The sequence below is a fragment of the Miniopterus natalensis genome, chromosome 8 (assembly GCF_054644295.1).
Source record: "Miniopterus natalensis isolate mMinNat1 chromosome 8, mMinNat1.hap1, whole genome shotgun sequence".
In the NCBI taxonomy this organism is placed as follows: domain Eukaryota; kingdom Metazoa; phylum Chordata; class Mammalia; order Chiroptera; family Miniopteridae; genus Miniopterus; species Miniopterus natalensis.
The window spans coordinates 57,315,117-57,340,607 of NC_142088.1; the positions used below are offsets into that span (position 1 = coordinate 57,315,117).

At 40.0% G+C, this 25,491-nt stretch overlaps 1 protein-coding gene across 4 annotated transcripts in view; it reads right to left on the reverse strand.

The window, feature by feature from the left end:
• Positions 1 to 3,815: 3,815 nt before the first annotated feature.
• LYPD6B (LY6/PLAUR domain containing 6B) overlaps positions 3,816 to 25,491 on the reverse strand; it is a 149,632-nt gene continuing 127,956 nt past the window's right edge. For all 4 annotated transcript variants that reach the window (XM_016205584.2, XM_016205605.2, XM_016205622.2 and 1 more), the window contains 4 exons: positions 14,826 to 14,978; positions 10,757 to 10,855; positions 6,136 to 6,266; positions 3,816 to 4,573 (listed from right to left, as the gene is read on the reverse strand). In XM_016205584.2, coding sequence (XP_016061070.1) covers positions 4,409 to 4,573; positions 6,136 to 6,266; positions 10,757 to 10,855; positions 14,826 to 14,940 — 510 coding nt within the window. In that variant the 5' untranslated portion in view covers positions 14,941 to 14,978 and the 3' untranslated portion in view covers positions 3,816 to 4,408. The remainder of the gene's footprint in view (positions 4,574 to 6,135; positions 6,267 to 10,756; positions 10,856 to 14,825; positions 14,979 to 25,491) is intronic.

Sequence of the window (25,491 nt, forward strand, 5' to 3'; positions counted from 1 at the left end):
TTTTGTAAATTACATTGGCAACACCACAAAGAGTCAACTTATAATGCATAGGATGTTCATATTAGAGCTCAAACATCAGGTGTTGGCATCTGGGCCTTCTGGTCACCAACATTACGCCTGTCTCTTACTCTAGGTTTAATGGCTCCCAAATTGGCTAAGTATCAGAATTAATTGAGGAGTTTGTTAAAAATGCAGATTTTCTGCCTGGCTGGGCGTGGCCCAGCAGTTGAGCATCAACCTAGGAATCCAGGAGATCATGGTTCGATTCCTGGTCAGGGCATGTGCCCAAGTTGCCAGCTCAGTCCTCAGCTGGAGGTGTGCAGGAGGCAGCCGATCAATGACTCTTTCATCACTGATGTTTCTCTCTCCCTCTCCCTTCCTCTCTCTGAAATCAGTAAAGATATATATATATATATTTTAAATGCAGATTTTCTGACAACTCAAACATAACAAATCTAACTCTCTGGAGTTCCATTTTCTTTTTTTCTTTACTTTTCTTTCTCTTTCTCTTTTTTTCTTTTTCTTTTCTTCTTTATTTTCTTAAAAGCTCCCTGAGTGATTCTCATGCAGCCACCAGGGACCCATTTACCAAAGACCCTGGGAAGCATGGCTCTGTTCCAGTGGCCCAGTGGTTCTTGAGCTTGCCTGTGCATCAGAAGCACCTGGAGGCCTTACTCAGTAAACTACAGATTGAACCCCCAGAGTTTCTGATTCAATGTCTGAAATGGAGAATTCGCATTTCTAACAAGTTTTTAGGTAACACTGATCCTGCTGGTCTGGGCCATACTTTGAGAACCACAGGCTGCAACCCAGGTTACTTGTGCACATGTTTATTATCATTAGCATTTCTGTTATGTGGCCAAGGACTGGGCTTCAGAGGCAGGAGTAGCCTCTTAGGAGCAGGGTAACACACCTGGCTGAACATCACAATCACCTGAGAGTTGTTGTTTTAACATTCAATTATTGAGGTTAGGCTTGCACTTCACCCCAGATCTACTGAATCAACATCCCCAGGATGCCCTGGGAATTTTATTGTTCTGAAGTTATGCAGAAGATTCTGATTTATTACAAAGACTTGAAAGCATTGCCTTAGACTAGCCAGACTTATGAGTTCACAAAAAAATTCTACGAAAAAAGTATTTGTTGTTTCTCTAAAATTCAGATTCAGTGACTTGTTCCATGTCTTTATTTGGAAATCTGGCACCTCTACTTACTAGATTATCTTTGCCAGGAGTTCCTTTCCTCTGAGCATCCCCTTTCATAACGTCCCTCAACACAGCCCTAGTTCAAATGCTTACGGGCGTGGCGGTGAGGAGTGAAGCCCATGCGGATGAAGAAGAGAAAATTAAGATGTTTCCTCAGGAAAGAAAACACACACACAAAGGGAAATTCATTAATCTAGACAGCAGAAACAAAACCAGAAAGAAAATGTCTGCTAATGGTTTTTACCAGACGATTCGTCAATTACACAGTCAAAAGACACCCTGAGGAGTAAAAAGACAGCAAAGATGCTATTAAACTGCTCCAAGTGAAGCCATCCATAATTAATTTCAAACAAGCACAGCTACGGAGACTCAACTACTACAAGGTGCTGAGTGAAAGGGGGGATAAATCTCTATCGGGCTTCAAACGGTGCTTCCAGGTGAGTCAGGCTCAACCGGAGGCAGGGAGGTAGCGATGTCGCCGGCTCCGCGTTTCACTGGAAGCCGAGGGCCCACGCTCAGGCGCTCCCAGCGTCAGAGGAGCAACACACAGCCCAGCCCCTGCCAGCAGCACAGAGCGACCAAGAGATAGAGTCAAATGAGTGGAACGAACAAAACAGAGGAGGATCCACTGATGCAAAAGACGGAGAAAAGAAGGGACGTGATCTGGCAAACCCTTCCCAGGCGGAGTAACCACCACGAGCAGCAGTGTCTGCAAAGCAAGCAGCGTTCTCCCCACACGCTTGGACCATTTCACAGGTTAGAGGTCAGCATTTTTCCTGCAAAGGACAAGGCAGTAAATCTTTTAGACTCTGTAGCCATGCACGCTCCGCTGCATCTATCTACTCATCCTTCCTGTTGTAGCATGAAAGCAGCTGTAGACAAGATGTAAACGAAAAGACGTGGCTGTGTTCCAATAAAACTTTGTTCACAAAAATAGCTGGTTCTATGGACTAAATGTTTGTGCCCCCTGACTCCAATTCTTGTGCTGAAGCCTAAATTCCTAATATCATTGTATTTGGATATAGGACCTTTGAGAGAGAATTAGGTCATGAATATAGAGCCCTCATGAAGGGGATGGAGCTCTCTTCCTGCTCTCTGCCCTGTGAGGATATGAATAGATGGTGTTCTGCAAACCAGGATGAGGGCCCTCACCAGATACCAATCTGCCAGCACCTTGATCTTGGACTTCCTAGCTCCCAGAACTGTGAGAATTAAATGTTTTTGTTTCAGCCATTCAATCAATAGTATATTTGTTACAGCAGTCTAGCAGATTAAGAACAGTGAGACATATTTGGCCCTTGGGTCCTAACTTGCCAACCTCCATTGTAGGTGAGTGCACAGCAAGGATAGCATCATTAGTGGATTCTATGGAGCACTCAGTGTCCTAATAGTGAACACTCAATTAAAAAACAAACAACCCTTATGCTTATAGTAGCATTATTTACAATAGCTAAGACCTATAAACAGCCCAAGTGCTCATCAGTAGATGAGTGGATAAAAAAGCTGTGGTACATTTACACCGTGGAATACTACGCAGCTGTGAAAAAGGATATCTTACCCTTTGTGACAGTATGGAGGGACCTGGAGAGTATTACCCTAAGTGAAATAAGCCAGGCAGAGAAAGACAAATATCACATCTCACTTATATGTGGAATCTAATGAACAAAATAAAGTGACAAATAAAATGGGTCCAGAGACATGTGGGCATGGAACAGACTGACAGACCTCAGAGAGAAGGGGGAAGGGGTGGGAAGAGACTAACCAAACAAGTTATATGTGTGTATGCATAGCCCATGGACACAGACAATAGTGCAGTGAAGGCCTGGGGTGGGACCAGGTAGAGGCAGGCAAAGAGGGGAAAAAGGGGGACATCTGTAATACTATCAATGATAAAAATACATTTTAAAAAAAATCTTTTAAAAAAGAAGTAAAAAGTAAGCATATTAATGAAAGAATTGGCATTTTCATCTCAGAATACCCCAAAAGCAGCATATGTGACAACGCTGTCTTCTTTAAATACTGTTCATTTTTATGAATTACAAAAAAATTAAAAATAAGTATTTTTAAAACAACAACAAAACAAACAAAGACTCCATTAGGTATTCACTATACATAGAAGGGCAGTGTTTAAAGATCACCCCAAAGTGTAAAGGCAGGAAATCAGGATAAAGGGAATAAAAAGAAGGTGTTCTTTTGAAATTCTGAGACAGATATAGAAAGAGAAGGAGATAAGGGGACAAAATGTTTTTAGGATGTCTTTAGAAAGGTTCTCTTGGTGGCCTGCCATTCAGAGGGAAGTTGACTATGTGAGGAAGAGGGGCGGTCCTGCCAGGTTCTCTAACTTTAATCTGCTATTCCTGAGGGTTCATCATGTGATAAGGTATCATCCTCCTTGATCGGGGAGGTTTCCTGACATTCTTAATTCACGAATTTTGCATTTTGCATCCTAAGAAGTATACTCCCCCAAAAAGAAAATACTAAGTCGCTTTGGCATGAACTTTTACACTTTCGGCCAGAAAATACCCCCAGGGTGCCTGGAAAACATAACTTCAGTGACCTCCTTTATGACACAGGTAAATCGGAGATCTTCCTATTAGTCAAGAAACACACAGCATGCATTTTACACTGTATAATTTAAAAGCTTTATTTTCCCCCTCCCCACAATTAGCAAATGGGTTTCATAGTAGTTCAAGTAGGAGTTTTTCTCCTATACTTGCCTTTCCCATGGACTACACATTGTCAGGGAAATTGCTTTCTCATCGGGGGAAGGGTTAGACTTCCTAGAAACACTGTGAGCTAATCACAGAAAGAGAGGATCTGACCCAGCAGCCTCTGAAGGGGGTCAATGAGGTCAAGGAGTCCTTTCAGCTAAAGGCCTGGTCTGGCTGGGACAATATAGGCTACTACAAGCTGCCCGTTGTGGATGCTGGCAGGATCGTCCCTGCAAAAGTAACAAAATGCAGCCTCTCTGACCAGGAAGCCTGGAAGACAGCTAATGCCCTCATTCTGGGCCAAATTCCCTTCCTCAAGCCCAGGGCCTCAGGCAGGAGCATTTTAGTGATGCAAACAACTGTCTTCTGCTTTGGAGTCCAACGTGTACTCTTCACCAACTGCAAGACCAGGGTTCGCTCAGTTCACTGTTTACACAGTTTTTAGTCCGTGCTAAAGAGGGCTGGTCTCTGCCTCGCCTCAGAATGGTGGCATCAGATCCACGGCAGCAAGGAGACCCAGGCAAGCAGGGGCAGGCAGAGCGTGCGGGCGCTGCTCCCAGACGTTCTCTGGGCGTGCACTACAGCGAAGACCGCATTCGTGTGGTTGGTGGGTAATTCCACGTTGCAGATCATTCCTTCGCAGCAAGACCTGCACTCCTGTTACAAAAGGAAGGGGGGAGGGGAAAGAGAACGAATAGTCAGAAAAAGAGGGGAGGGAGAAACAAACTAAACAAAACAAAACAAAGGCTTCTTGAGCATTATCTGAGGACAGCCAGAATTAAAGGGTGTTATCCAGCCTATGAGTCACCCAGGCCCTTGGGTAGCCTTCCCTCCACTGACCTGAAAGTGAGCACTATCTGGAGAATCTCCTTTTTAACTGTGATTTATCTATATCAACCCAAGCATAAGTAAAGGAAAGAAGAGGAAGGGAAACTGAATGAGGCTTGTTTGATTGAGTCAACAAATCTTCTAAAGGCTTGTAAGGAAAAACACTGAGACAAAAATAAAAGCTAGGAACATCATGGACTGCTCATTGATTTTCTTCCTCAGTACAACTTGTTAGGGGATAATAATGACTCTCTATTGTCTATACTAACACCTGATTACTATCATTACAACAGCAATGGCTTGCTAATTATGGATGCTGAGTGATGAAAAATGCTTGCTCCCTGGTAGCACAGGTGTTTGCAGGGGAAGCCATCACCTGCCATCATACCTGGTAAAATGCCTCACCCTGATGACCCTAGCCATTCATTGAGGCTTCCAGGATGGCTAGGGAAGATAAAGGCAGTCACTCTTAAGTATCTTTTTCAGTGGTTTTTAACCTAGGCTGCACATCAGAATCTCCTTGGGGAACTTAAAAAAAAAAAAAAAAGATCCTGGTGCCTGGGACCCCACCCTGAGGTTCTGTTTCAGTTGGTCTGGGATGCCCCCTACCACCACCACCACGGCTTATAAAAGCTCCCCAGGAGATTCTCCCATGCAGCCGGAGCTAGAAGCCCCTGTGTCAGAACCACTTTCTGTACACAGAGGCTAAAACAAGCTCTAAACCCTCGTGAAATTAACATACTCTCAAGTGAATTTTTTCTCAAACATTTCAGGATTCCAGACATAAAAGAGTAAAATGCTCATCTAGAATGATAGAATGAGAAAATCAGAGAGTTCTATTGCTCTAAAATGTATCTCTAGTTCATCATATTTAACTGAGGTTAATCTTTCAGACTCTCCCTTCCTCATCTAAGCAGAGGTAGTAGGCGAGGTTTCCTTAGTAAAAGGTGCCACCGTTTTCCTCTTTCCACCTGCCAGCTTCCCTGGGCAGGGTTCTTGGAATTTCTGGCCATAAACAAAATAGGTGACCTTTGTAGAACGTGTCATTCTCTCATGGATGGTTTATTCTTGAGCTTCCGGACCTGACTTCAGATGATTCATCCCAAGTCCAAGGTCTAGGGTCTAGCCCTGGAGTCTGGGAACTATCATTCGCTTCTAGTACTATTATGTTTTGTTGAAGAACAGAAAGTCTTCAACTTCTCTTTGGCCTCCATTGCATCACTGTAAAGGAGTCTTTTCTCCCAATATAAACATGTTCAACATATTACTTATCCTTCCTGCACCTCCAGGACATATCACTAACCATCACTAGCAAGAAACCTTAGGACAGCAACTTACACACACACACACACACACACACACACACACACTCTCACACACACACTCCTTACTGTATGTTCAGAATCTCGGCTGTGCTGGCAGCCAACAGAATGGCATTCACTTCTGGAGGCACACTTTTTGGTGATGGATGTACTTCTTCCATGACTGGTGAAGTGATGAACTGTCAAACAGTACTGGGTATCTAGGCAGGAAGACAAGAAAAGGCAACTTCATTTTGCACATTGCAAAGGAGAAATTCAACAATCCAGAAATGACTAACATTCAGGATGACCCTTAGGTTTCTAGACAAAAAATACAATGACAGAGAACTCTGGAGTTTTTAGGTGGTATTTTTTTAAAAGCATTCACTTATGAAGCACACATGTATTTTGAAAATGAATAGAAACAGGCACCTATCCTTTGGAGCCGGCTGAAGCTAAGAAAAAATTGGACAAGCTTTTCATCAAAACCACAGGTTTGCCCATTTCATATGAAAGTGTCAGTATCTCTGTCTCTGCCTCATCTCTCTCTCTCTCTCTGAGGCACATGTCCTATGACTCTAAAATAAAATGAAAAATGTGAATTCAAAATGCAGTGGATCAGAACCCTTCTTGTTGCATTATTCAACATTTGACACATTAATAGGCCATGAGGAATGAAAGGCAGGTGCTTCAAAGTGCACATCAAGACCACCTTTCTTATTCAAAGTATTTCTATTTCTCTTTTCTTTAACTGCTTCTTTCTCTGTCCCCTTCCCCCTCTTTCTAGCTAATTCATTTCTACATGGAGTTATCCTTATAGATTTAACTGTATCTTTACAAATTAGTGTTTCCATATTCTTCAGATAAATACCCAAAAGAGGAACTGATGGCTCATGTGGTAGCTCTAGTCTTAGTTTTTTGAGGAGCTCCCATAGTGTTTTCCACAATGGCTGTACCAGTTTACATTCCCTCCAGCAGTAAATGAGGGCTCCTTTTTCTTTACTGCCTCTAGGATACTTGTTATTACCTGTCTTGTTGATAACAGCCATTCTGACAGGCATGAGGTGGTACCTCATTGTAGTTTTGATTTGCATTTCCCTAACAGCTAGTGAAGCTGAGCATCTTTCCACATATCTGTTGGCCATTTGTATGTCTTCTTGGGAGAAGTGTTTGTCCAGGTCCTCTGCCCATTTTAAAATTGGATTGTTTTTGGTTGTTGTTTGAGTTCTTTCTATATTTTGAATATTAATCCCTTATAGGAAGTATCATTTGCAAATATCTTCTCCCATCTGGTTGGTTGCCTTTTTGTTTTGCTGATGGTTTCCTATGCTGTGCAAAAGCTTTTTAATTTGATGTAGTCCCATTCATTTATTTTTGCTTTTTTACTCCTGCCTTTGGAGTCAAATAGGCAAAAACACCAGTAAGACCAATGTCCAGAAGCTTAGTTTTTCTTCTATAGATTTTATTGTCTCATGTCTTACATTCAAATCTTTAATCCAGTTTGAGTTCACTTTTGTATTTGGTGTAAGACATGGTCTAGTTTCATTCTTTTGCAAATCCTGTCCAGTCTCCCCAACTGTTCATTGAAGAAACTTTGCATTCTCCATTGTATATCCTTGTCTCCATCATAAATTATTTGCCCACATATGGAAGGGTTTATTTCTAGGCTCTCAATTCTGTTCCGTTGGTCTGTATGTCCGTTTTTCTGTCAATACTACACTGTTTTGATTACTACAGATTTCTAGTACAGTTTGCAATCAGGGAGTTTGATACCTCTGGCTTTGTTCTTTGTTCTCAGAATTGTTTTGGCTACTTGGGGTCTTTTGTGGTTCCACATAAATGTGAAGACTTTTTGGTTCTATTTCTGTGAAAATGCCATTGGAATTTTGATATGGATTGCACTGAATAAGTACATTGCTTTAGGTTAATTTTCTTTTTAGTAAAATTATGATAATAAGTGCCTTGGCATTGTTGTAAGATTTAACTAATAATAACAATTGTACACACATATTAAATGGGCACCACCAGCCAGGTACTCTTCTTACATGTATTCAATTATTCAATCCTTATAATAATTCTTAAGATAAGGCATATTAATATCCTCATATTACAGATTTAAAGAAAACAACAACCTGAAGCACAGTTTCTTGTCCACAGTCACACAGGTAGAAAGTGGTGGGAGGTAGGATTTTAACTGAGGCAGTTTTCCAAGGTTTGTGCTCTTAAGCAGCTACTATTCTGCCTCTCAGTATACTTAATATTCAACTAGATGGTGCTGTAACATGCCCTCCAAGAGTAGCTGGCTTCTGGCATCAGGAGGAAAGGGAACCACCACATGCTTTGGCAAGACATTGAAACTCTACTCCAAACAAAGAAGAATTGAAAACTGGTAGCTGCATGTGTTCATTTAAAGTGTCACACATGCTAAAGCAGCCCTAGAAAGTCAGAATAAAAGCCAGAGGAAATAAAATAAGAAATGTCATTCTTGTCATACCCTGTTCCACAGAGAACCTCTTCTAACAACACTAACAGACCACAGAAATAAAGCTGTGAGGTGGAAAGGAAACCTGAAAGGACAAAGAACAATAGCTGCAGGCCTGTGGGCCCCAAGAAATGGTTGGCAATGGCTTCCCTAAATAATGGCAAACTGAAAATGAGAGATTATACCCTCAGTGAGAATTGCAGGCTGTTAGTATGCTGGGGGCTTGACGGGCGCACAGTCAATGTGCTGGCAGGCATGTCAGCCCATGTCGCTCTCAGGCTCCCACCCAGGGGGAGGTCGAGAGCTGACTGTCTTCCCCCTTCCATCGCTGATGGATCCTTGGTGGTGGAAAGCGACAGCTTTCCCCTTTTGTTCACATGTTTCAACAGATAAAATTCTAAAGCCCAGAAATACCCGTGCATGGTCCTATTAAGCTGGCTTTGATTAATTAATGACAAATTGGAACATTATACACAGACCTAGTAGGAACTGTCTAGGTAACATTCAAAAGAATAAAGAAAAACATTCTCCAATGAGTTAAGGCACAAGGGGATGGACATCAATGTCCCAATTTATTACTGTTCCAACCCGTACCGCCCAGTTTTCAGGAGAATTTAAAGCAAATAGTTAAAAAATAATAACGCCCTGTGAAATAAGGTAGCAAAGAGAGGCATCAGCCATCCTCAAAAACTTTGTAATAATTGAGATAAATTTCTATAAAAAATGTGGAAACTAGTCCCCAAATGTGTACACTCATGTGTGTGCATGCACTCGCAAGCACACACACAATTTAAGGTTAATTGTTCTACAGCAATGTAAAAGAACCACAAGAAAAATTATTTTGGTAATTAATTATTCTTGAAAAGAAATAATGAAAAATGCTGTCCGAGTAGATGTCACAACCACTGTACTAATTTATGGCATAAGATTCTCAAGCCCAGTAAAGGTCTTTAGTGTGTACTCTGTATTGGCTCCACACACTAGCTTTATCTGGAGGTAAGGCTATTTCACCGCTACATATAATGTGATACAAAAATTTCCAAAAGATTCAAGGGAAGAGTAGACAAAAACTAGTAATCTCTAACTCTGGAAGAGCATGTTTGTTTGTTTTTCTTGGTCTTTTACATCTGAAACCCTAAAAAATGGTACTTCTAAAATCCGAAGTCTCATCTCCTTCTAGCTGTATTTCCTGGATTCCAAATCATCCATCAGACATCCTGTCTGCTTTACCTCCATATTAGTAGATACCAAGTCATTCAACTTCACTCCCCCTCCAAGCCACCACCTCAGTTCAAGTCACCATCTCTGCCAGAAGATAATAAAAGACCCTACTTGGTGTCCCCTTCTACTCTTATCCCCAACCATCCTTTCTCCACATATCAAAGAGCAATATTTTAGAACACAACTAGCATTTATATTCCGTAGTTTAAAACCCCCAACAGGCTTCCCATGACATTTACAATAAAATTCAAACTTTTTATCAGAAAAAGAAGGTCCTGCATGTCTGGTCCTTACCTCCATGGCATTCTCTCCCCATCTCCCACTAAGCTTCACTGGCCAGCCTTCTCCCTGTTCACTGCAGAGGCTAAATCTTTCCTCTGGTAGCCCTTGCATTTGCTGTTCCCCCTTATTACCACGCTATTCCTACATATCTCCACGTGGCTGGCTTGGTCATTCAGGTCTTCTTTCAAATGTACATTCCTCAGAGGAGATTTCCTGGACTACCTAACCAAAGGCACCCATTTATTCTGTCAACAAATATTTACTGAGAGCCTAATATGGGCAAGGCACTGGATAAAACTAGGGATATATCAGTGAACTAAACAAACTAAAAATATACTCTAATGTTTGTCAAATGAATGAAAGAGTTTCCCAAGCATCAATGTATCTCAAGAGTACAAAACTTTTCTTTTGCTTTAGCCAGTAAGTATGACTTTTCTGGAGATATCATCAAGCATTTCTGAAATTCTTAGAATGCCTTGGTCAACACTGTGGTCTATTTTTTCTCCCAGGTAAATACTATTTAAGAAATCCTTCCTCAGGAAACACACAACTACAAATTGAGGCTACACCATCAGTTTCCAAGTATTCTCAGAGTAGTCTGATGTCAGGATGGTCTCTTAAAAGAAATATCTGATTTCTATAGAACATCACCAGCTTGTTGGTTTGTCCAGAGACACCTCGACGAGGTGTGATCCCAAAGGAGTCTTCCAAACCCAGCACACTTACTTGGTGGACACCATTTGTCTTCTGCCCATCGATTGCAGTTATAATTATCTCCTGCATTTTCACAGGTAAAACACTTGAAGCTGTTTGGAAATGGTGTAGCTTTAAAGAAAAATGCACAGTGAAAAGACAAAAATTTTTAACACCAAATATGACACAAAATTAGCAACTTTTATTAGATCAAATAAAATTTACAAGCCATCATCCTTAGAATTTCTGTGTCTAGGGAGCTAGACTTAACTGCCAGACTTTGGGGCAATGTCTTTATTCCCTTTTCTTTAAATATTTCATTTATGAATATCTACTATAGAGTAATAAAAATCATTCTACAAGCCACTCTGAAATATTTATGGTGTTGTTCTGTTCAGTTTATAACTTGGGAATAGTGGGGGTTGAGGGGATGGGTAAGTGTGGCAGGAGCACTGGAGCCAGTAATTTGATACGGTTTTGCCCCTGAAAAGAACTGGAGTCAGATTAACCTGAGCTTGAACTCTACCCCTTCCACTAATTAGCTGTATGATTTTTAAATTCAAAGCAATAATAATATGTGTAATAATAGTAACTGAAGATTAAACAGCAGGTGGCAAGGAAAATATCTAGAAGAGTCCCTGGCACATCAAATCATGCTGGGTTCCATCTACATGTGCTTCTGTTATAGCTACATTTAACCTCAATCAAACAATCTCATTTGATATATATCAATTAGCATATTAGACCTTAACTAGGAATGTAAAATTTAATATAGGAATCACAGTAATTCTCAGGCCCTTATGCTAAGGCCAGGGTGTTATGGAAAGGAGGAATTAGGAGATGCTGGCAGTCTGGTTGGAGAGCAACTAGTATGTTCTCCCTCTCTCTCTCTCTTTTTTTTTTTTTTGTCTTTATGCTTTTTTAAAAAAAACCTTTATCTTGTTATTTTAACGGACAAAAAGTAAAAAAATACAATGAACTTGACATTTTTCCATAGGCCAGTGGATAAAGCCCCGCATAAAACTTTCAATTCTTCCATTTTTTTGAAAATGAAACAAAGATCCAAGTGAAACCCAAACCATACTGGTTACCTGACCACAGGTTGGGATGATAATTAGAAAGAAGTGGGTATTGCAGATACAGGGGAGCATAAATATTGTTGCAAAAAACAAGAGCAAAATACCAAAGTTAAAGTTCAGAGGAGGTGAAATTAAGTATTACAAATACATTTCAGTTTTGTCTATGTATGAAAGTAAATTAGGTAGGTAAAAAAATAATGAAATCCATTCTCACCTTAAATCAGTAGTTTCAAAAATACTAATACTTTGGTAAAAATAGTGAAAGGGTTAAAAAGTACAAATTGCTAGTTATAAAAAGGCACAGGGATGTAAAGTACAGCATAGGGAATATAGTGAGTAACATTATAATAACTATGTGCGATGTCAGATGGGTACTAGACTTACTGGGGTGATCACTTCATAAGTTACATGACTGTCTGTTCACTATGTTGTACACTAGAAATCAATATAATATTGCATGTCAACTATAATTGAAAAAAAAAATTTTAATCTAAAAATACTAATACTTAATGCTGGTGGGTAAATAGTTAAAGTACAAAATGGTGCAACCTTTTAAATTTAGTAATTCTAACTCCAAGCATCTATTCTAAGGTCATTAGCCAAATAAAACGAAAAATGCATTTATAAAGGTTTTTAATGCAGCATTAACATTTAGCTTGCTTGTCATTGTGTGTGTGTGTGTGTGTGTGTGTGTGTGTGTGTGCGCGCATATGCAAGCGTGTGTGGGTAATTATTGGGAAATTGGTTAAATAAACTACAGACCACCATATGATTTTTAAAAAATTGAATGTAAAAGGCATTAAAATACTTTCAAAAACATGGAAAATTATTCAAAATGTAGTGTAATGGCAGAAAACTGCTGTAAAATTAAATTTGTGTGATCTCAGTACCTCACATGTTTAAATACATACATAGAGGAAACAGTGGAAGGAAATATTTCAAAATATAAAGAAAAGCTCACTCTGAATCTTGAGATTATAAATAAATTTTATTTTCTTCTATACATTTCCTGTCTCTTTGGAATTTTCTATAATGAGCAAACATTATGTTTTTCTCTTTTTAAAAAAAATTAGTTTTGAGTTATTGTTGACATACAATATTATATTACTTTTAGATGTACAACATAGTGATTAGACATTTATTAACTTATGATCACCCTGTTAAGTCTAGTACCCATCTGACACCATATGTCTTTAATTACAATATTATTGACTATAATTCCTGTGCTGTATTTTACATCCCTGTAACTATTTTTATAACTAGCAATTTGTACTTCTTTAAAATAAATATATATACATATATACATAATTTTCAATTAGTTTACTTCCAACATTATCTTGTATTTGTTTCAGGTGTACAGCACAGCGGTTAGACAGTCATATACTTTACAGAGTGTCCCCCCAGATATTTCCAGTACCCACCTGGCATCATACAGTTATTATATATTATTGACTGTGTTCCCTATGCTGTACTTTACATCCCCGTGACTAATCTGTAACTACTAATTTGTACTTAGGAATCCCCTCACCTCTTTTACCCAGTCCCCCCTCCCCTCTGGCAACCACCAGTCCACTCTCTGTGTCTATGAGTCTGCTTCAATTTTGTTTGTTCGTTTATTTTAAATATATATTTTTAATTAAAGTAGATATTTCTTTCATTAAATGTTTTTTCTCATCATAAAATTGTATTAGTCTTAAGTTTGAAATTTGCCAATAATTTAGGTTTTATGAGAACTATGTCTGTGCTTACCATTAAGCTATCAGTATACAATTGTTACCAGTTTAGAAGTGCATAATAAATGATAGGTCAAGGTGTGTGTGGTATACGTGTGTATATGTGTGTATGTGGCATATATGTGGACACACACAAGCGCGCGCACACACATGCTCTGAATGTCCTAAATAATAAAGGAAGTACAAAGTGAAGATCAATAATGATACAGGCTTCACTGGGGAGCAGTACAAAGACTGCGGTTCCCGAACCTGGCTGTGTATCCTAGTATCAGGGAAGCTTTTTTAAAAGAAGAGGGAGGGGAAAAAAAGAAAAACAACTTGTATCCCACCCTCCTGACTACTGAATCTCTGGAGAAGGGACCTGGGACTGTGCAGTTTTAAAGGCGTTTATCATGACTCTGATACTCTTCTAGGTGTGGGAACCACAGGCATTTACATGTCTGCCAAACAATTTCTGTCTGTAACAACCTCTCTCTAATAAAGTATATCAGAGAAGTCTTACTTGTCTGAAGAGGGAGAAAGGCAGGGAAATGATATATGCAAGCACATATACACATACATATATGTATATAAAATATGTAAATATATATTATCCTATAGATAATATACACTATTTGTTTATTTTTAAATTAGTGGGAAACTTGAGTTTTTACAGCCTTTCCTAACTGTGCATAATATTAATGAAAATCCAAGTGTATTTCCTTCCAAATTTCATGAATACTAATCTGTTTTCAAGATTTTTAATGGCCATTGAGCCCTGGCCGGGTGACACAGTTGGTTGGAGCCTTGACTCGTACACCAAAAGCTTGTGAGTTTGATCCCCAGTAGGGGCATGTACAGGAGGCAATCGATCGATGTTTTTCTTTCACAACGATGTTTCTCTCTCTCTCTAAAAATCAGTAAAATAAAAGAACATATCCTCAGTGAGAATTTTTAAAAATGTTTAATAGCCATTGAAAGAATATATCATTGATACAGAAACTTCCTACAGCCAATGTCCTTCTCCAGTGAAGAGAGAAACAAAGAGCACTGAACTTCCTCGGCTAAGCCATTCTGAGAGACAGTGCTCAAAAGATTATTTTAAACAAGAACCCTTTTGACACTTCAGCAGGAAACCAAAGCATTTTACAGAAATGGGAGAGAATTTCAGAAGTAGTGAAGACTTCCTGTCTTATTCTAGGTGTAAACCAAATGTTCTAGAAAAGGCAAAGTCACTATCAGTGGAAACAGGGACTTCAAATGATGACTTTGACCCCACAGTCATGAACTACGATGGTAACCACTACTTACGGTCGAGAGGAGGCCTCACGTTATAGAAGTTGATGTTCTTGGCAAACGCCCGGTTTTCTGAGAAGATAAAGATCTGGAAGACTGCTACAGCTAGAGCAGGACAGAGGGGCAGCATTCTGACCCTGGGTACGGGAAAGTCCAAAGCTCATATATCTACAATGAAAAGAGAGACCAGTTGAGTTTATATTCATTTTACACGTCAAGAGTACCTTTTGCTTCTCTTTGGAAAGCTTGTTATTCAAATATATTCAACCATCTACTCATTCTGTAGGGCCAGCACCTGTGTGTGAACTGCATTCTTTCTGATGGGATGAAAGTTAAGCAATGACTGCCTTCTACTGGTCAGGCCTTTGCACTAGACAGCTGAGCTTTAGCAGGACACCCAGCATCCTTTCAGATTCCAGAACAAGCAGCCAGCTCTGGCCTGGCTGCACCCGGTCCATCACTGCCTCGGGCGGGCCCACTTCACTTTCTGCTGAATCACCTCATCTCTTAACAACCACAGGTCAGAGTCTTGTTCAGCTGAAGTTGCTGAGCCACCTATCTGTCCATTCCCTTCCGTAAGTAAACACTTACATTCCATAAATTTTGCAACTTTCAAAACCTGGAGGAAACAATAAAAGCTGGAGCAGTAGGAAGGACAGTAGGTAAAAGGACAATACGTTTGAGAAATAAAGTGTCTGCTGGGTCCCAGAGCACACAGGCACTGAGAAGAGAAAGAAGAGTCACTGTGAAATGCCAGCCCCACTGGCTCCTGTCACACTGGGTGCAAAGAGAAGCTGCCCAAGGTTCTAAAGGAAACAATAAAAGTTGTGTGACTTGCTGAAAATCCTATCATGTTAGTCCTCGCCCATAAATACTGCTGCTTTCATAGAATTAGAGTAGGCAGGGCTGAAACTCAACAAAACAACGGGCATGCTCAAAGCCCTGAGTAAAATATATTATTTCTTAAGATCTAGGTTCTACCCTCTAGACGCAGACCAACAGAATGACAATCTTCAGGATTAATGCTCAGCATATAGAATAGTGCCACTGACAGGTTCTCTTTGACAAGGGGGAGGTGCGGGCCGCAGAAAAAGTATGTAACTTAGAGTCCAAAGAGTTTGGTACTGGCTCTGCTATTTATTAGCTGCCTGGCCTTGGGCAAGCTCTTTAAATGCTATTAACCTCAATTTCCTCATCTGTAAAGTGGCTTAATAACATCCGCCCTGCCCACACGCTTGGGGAATTGTGAGCACCAGACACAGGCTCAGGTAGGATTACATAGAATTGTGTTTGTAAGAACACCTGTAATACTAGTTCTGTGAAAATGCTGGCATCTTAGAGTTCAATAATATTGGCTGAACTCATCTTTTTCCTGCTGAATCAACTGGCTTCAGTGGGTATAGGGAGTTTTTCAAAGAAAAAAGTTTGATCTCCACATATACGGGCATAACCCTTCACATGGGTATTTTGTTTGAAGCCAGCGTGACAATGCGTGGGTTCTAGAGCCCGACTTTCCCCTTGTGTTGTGAGTATACTGGTTTTGCATGTGTGGCTAAAAATTCCTGCTCATGGACATGGAACTGATTGTTAGACAAACTGGATGAGATGCCACATCAGCATCTCATTCCAAGTCCCTAAGGAAGTACTCAGGGTAAAAACAAACAAAAAACACTTTAATAAGTTTCACAAAACAGTAGTGTTAAACTTTATATGCTGCATTTCAGCTCAGTACAGAATCGGAACTAGTGACATATAAATATGTACATAATTCTACCCTGGTTCATTTCAGACACTAAAACTGATCTTTCACAGTTATTAGATTTCTAAATCCCGTTCTCATGCTCTTTCCGAAGAGAGAGACATTTAGCCAACTATTTTATACCTTACAGACAAGTGGTTGTGCTGATACAAATTCTGCTTCTCCTATTCATTTCTCTGAGTTGGACTGTTCTGGATTCATTATGAATCTGTGGCCAAGTAATAGATACCCTTTCTTTATACCAGTGAAGACCCTTTGAGTCTGGGGGAGAAAGCTAATCCTTCCTTCACAAACTTCAAAATGAATGTGTTCCAAGAGCAATCCAGAGTGTTCTTTTAATATGGAGATAATGCCTGAGATCATAGATTTCATATTGTCTATATTCAAGTCCCTTTTGTATCACTAAGCAACTATGCGACCTTGGACAAGTTGCTTAAGCTCTCCCAGCCTCAGCTTCCCCATCTGTAGAACAGGCATAGGGACAGGACCTACCTCAGTGCAGAAGTGAGGACTGAATGACACCGTGTGGATGAAGCACTCAGCTGAGTGCTGGGCACATGTTAAAGGTGTATTTATCGAGCACTTTCTATTAAGTACTAAGGAGCACTGGTTCAAAGACCTACTTCTATGTAGCCTTATGCAAGTTCCTTAATCTCCCTATACCAAATTTCTGCATCTATAAAACGGAAGTAATAATAATGCCTATCTCATAAGGTTGTAGGAATTAAGTTAGTTAAGCACTTGAACTAATTAGCTATGTGCTCAACATTTTTCTAATTCTTACTAAGTAAATACTAGTGTTATAAACAAATCCCTAAACTATTTGAAATCACAAGTCAGAACCCCTGTTTTTCCTCATGTAATCTCGGTGTGAGACCCAAAGCCCATTCATTCATTCATTCAACATGCCATCACTGATTCTTCACGCCCAATTCACATTTTTATCACTGGATCCCCAGCAAGGTCTTTGCTCTCATGCGGTCTGCATTTTAGAGGGAGAAGTCAGGAAATAATATGGAAAAAAAACATAATTTCAGATAGTCATAAATTCTATGAAGGAGACATGATAAGGAGATATGTTAGTGAATAGAAGGAGCTATTTTACATATATGGTGAGCCCAGTGTGTCTCTGCTAGGTGACATTTGAACAGGTGAAGTAAATGATGAGAAGAAACTGTCCAAGCAAAGAGTCAGGGAACAGAAACCAAGATCCTATGACGGGAAGAAGTGTGCCTCGTTGGGGGGAATTCAGGAAGCAGCCAGTGTGCCTGGAGCACCCTGAGACGGGGAACAGTGTCAGGGAGTGGCGGGGCCAGGCCACACAGGCACTTCCAGGCCACAGCGAGGATCTGGCAAAGTCAGGACACTGTTTAACTTTAGACTATCTAGTTTTGAAAAATACAAAGAATGCTTAGTCTCTGGAGAGTACTTGGTCCCAAACTCCTAGCCCTATTTCTAGTTCCTGAAATACAGGAAGGCAAATAGTAGTGCATATGGAGGTACACAGAATGCAGATAAACCACACAATTTTTCTGAATGAAAAAGTGAACGGATGATAGACAACTTAAAACCAACTGAATGAAGAATGAAGCCAAGGATTAGAGTTGTTTTTTGGTTTCTCCACTCCTCAAAACTGAGGGAATAGATGATCATAACCACTATACAACTGAGGAGAGTGGGGTTTAGAAGCCACAAGTGCACAGGTCCCAGCACACGGCCTGGGGCATAGTAACCCCTCGGAACATTTCCACACAGCTCATTGTACCTACTAGGCCTGGAAACTAGTGAGCAGTGAACCAGAGGAATGCTGCTTCTGTAGACACCAGATGCATCTTCATTTCCACTTTTAAATAAAACAGCACAGCCTTTTTCTATCAAAATTCTCTCAAACTGCAGAGGTTTTACCTGTCAAATAAGAGAGACACTAAATAAAAATGTCTCATTTTCCAGAGCATGCTTTATAGTCCGTTACCAGATCCTGCTTTCCCCCCAAGCACCTGTATCTATCTCTATCCATTTTTCCGTGTAGAGGTTTGTGTTAACATGACTGTTTTATTTTCACAACCAAAAGACATTAGGATCATGAAAAGGCAAATGACTAACTGCAGCATTTGAAAGTTGCTTTACATTTAGAATCATTTCACGAAGGGTCTGAACTAAAAATTATCTGCGGAGACTGCTGAGTAGGCTCTCATTGCAGTCTTTGTTGCAGAACAAGGTGATAATAGAGCTTGTATTTTGCTCCAGAAGGGAAAATAAAATCTTTAACACAAGTTAGACTAAAGCATTCTCGAACTTTCTCCTGGGCCATCACAGAAAGCAGAGTTCTTCATATAAAGGAGGGGTGACCTATGAGTTTCTTAAGATTATTTGCAAAATTTTGCATCTATATATATTTCCCCCCTAGGTTAAGTATCTCAAAGGAATCTGAGACCCACATAACGGTTAATAACAGCTGCTTGCTGTTCCAGAATACAGCCGTTATGATTCAGCTTCCTGTAACTTAGATGTTTTCATATTTTGACCCTAAGGAAGTTCCACATATACATGAGGTATCTGGTCCACACTCAAACTCAAAACATTCCTCCCCAGACAGAGCTCATTACTGTCATCCACCTTTCCCAGGTAGTAGGCCTGATCTTCCATTTATTTTATGAGTCCTCTCTTTGGAAAGTATATTAATTCTTATTCCAGAATGCACTGTGCTTTTTTCTCCAAGAGAGGGAAGGGATTTCTGCAAGGCACATTTGTAGGGCTACCCCAGGGATGGGGAACTCTCAGGCATCCCAGGGAATGGCGAGTAGCCAGATTTGTAAAGTTAGGAAACCCCACCTAAGTGTTTGGCCCACTACTGCCCAGAGTAAAGGACCTATATGGCACTTGGTTAAGAAACACAACTATTTCCCAGGTTGGAGCCATGGTAATCATCTCATGCTGTGTGTGGCATTTTACACTTCATGGAAAATGTGGAAAGTTGGCTGGGCCTCGGGAAGTGGTGCATCCTTGACATCATAACTTTTGGGTGGGGGTAGGAAAATGACCTACATCAGGTGTTCTTTTTTTGGCTTAATGAGTTTGACTTTTATTAATGACAATTATCATTATACATACAGAGAAACTAATACTGAATAAATACTTTTGGGGAAGAACCATCATCAATAGCTATGATATATATGGAGCACCTTTCTTAACAAGTAAGAAAGACTATGGACAACAGGAACTAAGAAGGTGTCCAAGATTATGAAGAAATTATAGAGTTAGCAGAGTTGGAAAGGAAGAGACCAAACAGAGATGGCAAAGACTGGCATTTCTTGCATATTGCTAAACATGAGTCAGCAAGCACAAGGCCACCTTCAACAGCCAATAAAACAAAGGAAATCAGCAATTTAAAGAAAGCAGGTCTACTAAGTCCATCATGCCTATCAACACTTGCATTCACACCTTCCTGCAAGCATCACTTATCCTGCAGCGAGACACGATCATGACCAACTTTAATAGACCTGGCTTCCCTTGAAAAGAGAATAGAAGGGAAAGAGGAAATTAAAAATCAGTGCCAAAATTTTACTAAGTGGAATACATGAAAGCGCTCCTCTCAAAAGGAGAAATTTACCAGAAAACTTTCCCAGCCACCACAAGGATGGCCTACTTGTTTCTGGCTGGTAGGAGAGACTGGCCAGTGGGGACACTGGTTCCCATTGAATTCAGGAAGTGTGTTCCTGAGACTTATGCTGAGACTTCTAGCTCCTTTACTTGCAGGGAAACTGACGTCTGTCACTTGCTAATTCTTTCCCCTCTCTAAGTTTAAACATGAATTTCTTTCATTTTAAAGATTTAATCTAGCATTTCTATGTGCCTGAAGAAAAATATGAGACAGAAATTTAGCTCATGTTCAATCCATCATTTCCATCTGAAAACACAAAATCTCGAGAGTAGCATGTATTTGGACCACAAAACTCAATAGGGAAAACAGAATCACGACGCAACCTCTCCATGGAGCTTATCCACAATGTTATGCATTTACACCAGGTACTGTGCTAAGCACTTTGTATACAATAGTGTGAAACAGAAACACAGTCCCTTGGCTCTCATCCATAACTGGAGCCAAATGTCAATGTGAGTCACTTAGTGAGATGTGACTGCCAAGAGTTACTATAATCATCTTTGAGGGGAGGAAAAACAACAGGCCCAGAATAAAATTCTGTTTCTACACTTACCAATCAGGTGATCACAGAGTTAAGAGTATCGTCCACATTTGCCAATACGAGAAGTGAGACTTAGAGCCATGTAAGTAATTTTCTAAGTCATTATGTGGATTGAGTGCAATTACATAGGTAAAGCACATTTTACTTAGGTGGCGTTCAAGAGATGTTAAGTGCCTGCTCCCCCTATCCTTCCCTCCCTCCCTGCTTCTTCAGACACCGTGAGCAGGAGAATAAAGATCCAGTCAAGGGATATAATTGTCCAACTCCATTCCCTACAAGCTGGACCAAATCTGGTCAACAGTGTCGAATTCTATGCACTCACTTCCTAAGCGGATTCAGAAATTCTCTCTATTGCAACCAAGTGGGAATGGATGATGAATATTCTATGATTTTTAGGGAAGGATAATAATTAAGAATTCCACTTATGCCATAAAAAGTCATAAATAGTATTCCATAACATTTCAGATCCCTGCTGTACTGTTTTAAAGAATACAAACTTTAAAAAAAAAATTACCAAGCACAGCATTGAAACCTCACAGAAATGAGTATCTAATTTCTAAACATACAGCTGTCCATTTTGCAGTGCTAAAGGTAGATGTTTTTCCTACTATGTGCAACCTGATAAAAGGTAATGTCTAAAACAGTGCTAATATTAAAATAATTCCATTATGCAGATTGACTTTAAATCTAATCATAAATTAGTAGAGTCCATAAGTATGTAATTTAGGTGAAGAAATAGTCTAATCAACTTTAAAGACATATTTTTAAATGTGGTTCAAATTTAAGAAAAAACTAAAAGACACTTCCAAAGTAACACCTTTTCAGCTGTATTTTTGTCAAATGATTTTATGTCTTTTTTGAGAAGGCTTTCATGACACCAAAGGACTAACAAGGTAAGAACTCCACAGGAACAAGATTTAAAGGCTTAGATGTTTAGGAATTGGAAACTGAACTCCTGTTTTAAAAAACAAAACAAAACTGGACTCCTCTTAAAAAGAACCAAGGTTGTCTTGAGAAGTTTTATTAAACTATTTGGACAAATGGTAGGAACCTGATAAAAATATATTAATTGATTAAACTTGAGAGTATCTTTCACATAGGTGGAATAACTTTTACCTAGTTTGCTCCATAAATGATTTTTAGGAGGTTTATGCCAAGTCACTTATGCATTAAGGCTCCGAGAGTATGGGGTAAAACCCAAACTGGATGACAGGAGAATCAAGCTCCTAATCCTTCTATGAACGGTGCTCCTTTGCAGTGTTACCCTTCGCTCTGCATTTCCTAACAGCCAAGGAGGCACACATGGGACACATATCCTCATTATTTAGTAAAAGGGAACTCTTCTGCCACTTAGCTCTCAAATTAATGGGCCCTGTGTGTTATCATCCAGAGAGCACCAAACAACACATGGATAGTGCCTGAAAGGTGCTTCGAAGAGCTCCTGCACCCTTCATCTGGCCACTTCTTATAAAAAGCCAACAGCATCGTTTTAAAGGGTAATTTAATAGAGATAGTTCCGCTGCCAGGCAGGCAAATGAGAGATATTATCTTCTCTGTGGGAAAGGGGTGCTTTTAAATTTGAGAGGAAGACATATTCACTGGACAGAGTTCTGCAGGACGGCGGCAGGCACATCTGCGTTCGGTGCTGTTAGCGAGCAACTCCACCGGCGCCAGCGCGCAGATACACACCGAGCGGCAACGGGCTGGGCACGGAAGGCAGCATTTCAATGTCCCATATCCTTGCCTGCTTACGAAACTCATTTCTTTTAATAACCAATAAAGCTCTCATAATAGGGATCTAGGCCGAAATGTCCAACAGCTGGCGAAGGACCCATTGTTCATACTGCTTGAGTGGAGGAGTGTATCACCTCCAGCGTGCATTCTCCAGTACATGGCACACAGAACAACTGAGAAAATTGAGCTGTCAGGGTCACCAGGTGCGCAGGTAATGGCTAGCACTTTTGACTTCACTTAGTCTCAACTGACATAGAAAAATGACCATAAAAACATGTTTCTCTCTGTATATATTCTAATATGACAGATTGTCTGTACCAGTGAAGAAATCTTAGGCGGTAAGTTCATTTGGTTGTGTGTGCATACGTGTATGTATATATGTATATACATGCATATCCACATACATACATGTAGAAATGTATATCTGCATATACACAAACATGTATTATATGAAATGAATTGCTTAAGCGCTATGTACCAGGTTGTAAATTGTCCCTAGAACTCTGTTTAAGAGACTGTATTACAAATCATGTCAGCTGCTTTTAGCACCCGCATGGTTATCTTTCAATTGGGAGAGATTAAAGATGCAGAATTGTTACTATGCATTTGTCCTGTCGGCTTTCTTCTGTCCTAGGGTTTTATGTCACTGGCCATTGTTCATAGAGCCTCCACTAGCTCATCTTCATTCTTGATTCTGAATCTAAAAATATATTACACAAGTAAAGAACAAGTTCCTGGGTATCGTTTTGAAAGAGGAGGGCATTTAAAAACCAATCATAAACTGCACGCTCTGGCGAAAGAATAGCGTGCTGACTGTTCCACAGTCACAAAATGCAGAACAGATTATTCAAAGAACTCTCTGGAAGCTGACAAGCTTATTAAAGCAATCCTAATAAAAAAAAATTCTGCATTCAGCATATATAACACAGTTACAGCATGTCACTTGCTGTATAAATTGTCACTATTACTACTTGGAGGAGAAGGAAATGTACATATACAAAGATATATATGTGCATAATTTCATATTCCCAAAGGAAACTGAAAAAATTATGTGCATTAAGTAGTGTTTTAATTGCAACATGAAAAATGATATTTAAGCATTGGTTCACAATCCCACAAAGTTCAAGTCAAGTGTAAATGCTGCCTGGTCTAATAGAAGAAGAATAGCTTTTGGGGGCACTCAGGCCTGGGTGTAAATTCTGACTCTGTCACTTGTTAGATCTACTACCTCTAGCCAATCCCTCTATCACTCTGAGACTCAATTTCCTGATCAGTAAAGTAGAGATATTAAATATCTATTTTGTAGAGAGTAGTGGTGGAATTTAAAGGGGAATGAATGATAGGTCCCTACCCACTGCTGTTTTTATTGTCAAATTATTGAATCAATTAGAAAGCTAAATACAGAGATTTAGTTTCTCTACGGATTACATACCTGCCAATATCATTAAGATCATGCAATATCTGACTAGATTTAAGACTGAAATTCAATATACATATTATCAGTTCTCAAATTTTATGGTTATTTGAGTTAAGTGTATAAAAGAAAAATATAAATTCCTCTGAAGACCAAGTTTAGGAAAACTACTCTAGAATGTATATGAGAACAATAGGCTTCAGGAAAGCACTCTCTTTTATCTGCTTTCTGATAAATCTATATTCTTTGTCTATAGCCATAAATATGACACTGTTGTTCTTATAAAGTTGGCTTTAAAAAGTAACAGGCTCTGTGCTCTCAAGAGTCACTACCTTGTACTTCCCACTCTTCTTTGAAGGCTCGGTTCTAATACTTCTTATTCATTAAACCTTTCTATGTCTACTCCAGCCCATGGGTTAGTCTCTACCCTGAAAAAAAAATTGGGGTTTGGTTGGGGACATAAGACTATCCTTCCTTGCTCAGCCCTGGGTTGGGCACAGAAAGTCCTAGTCTTCGCTTGGAAATGAGCTGAGTCTCTAAATGCCTCACACTCTTGCAGGCATTGCCAATAAAAATAAATTTAGGAAAGAAGTTTTTCATCTTTCCTACCAACAAAATTTCCATTTTCATTTTGATTGCTCATTGAGATTCTAGGTTAACTGTACGGAAACTGTGAAAACTCAATTTTCAGCAACTTGAGGTCTGCCCATTGACAGCCTATGCTTGCATGCGTTGTTCAACACACGCTATGTTGGGCCTTCAATATGCTACAACCGCGTGATCTTCCCAAACTATCCTAGTGAGGCGAACAGGAAGTGAACCCTACTGCCCCTCAAGATCCACCCTCCATCCCTCTCCACCCTGCTCTGTGCCCTGGGAAGCCAAGCTATGAAGATCACTCACAGAGTTCCCTTTCCCACTGGCTTCTGGTTTGGTTTGGCCAACGGCAGGAACTGGCAGATTAGAGGGTGGGAAGAGCCTGAGCCCAAGGTATTCATTCCTATGACGACTCCCCTGCCAGGCTGCCATCACTTCCCTCAGCTCCACAGCCACCATCACCTGTGTCTGGTGACCATTTCCTCCCTTGTCCTTAATGCCTATAGGATAGAAATGGCCTTTTTCTGTTGCTAACTGGAGTCTGGTACTACCTTATTGGTTTTCCTAAATCTAGCCCACATTATTGTAGTCAGCCTTTCACTAATTCTCTCAGATAACACCAGTCTCAATATGCCATCTGGCTCCTGCCAGGACCCTGAGCCTTGGATCCAGTCTGAGAAAGAGCTACCAGGGAAAGGGCCACTCTGGACCGAAGCATCATGCCTTGTTGCAGGCTATTCCAGGACCAGCTGGCCTGAATCAGCAGTGCCTCTTACTTAGGAAAGTGTAAGAGCGAGTGGCACATCTAGGTTTATAAGAAACCAACAATTGGATTCATGCTACAAGCCAATCAGGGTAAGAATGAAGGCGTCAGAAACAAAATGACTATATTAACCAGAAGATAAATCAAGCTGAAGAATATTCTATAATCAAATGAAAATATTACAAGCCCACCAAAATTCAGCTTTTTCTGCT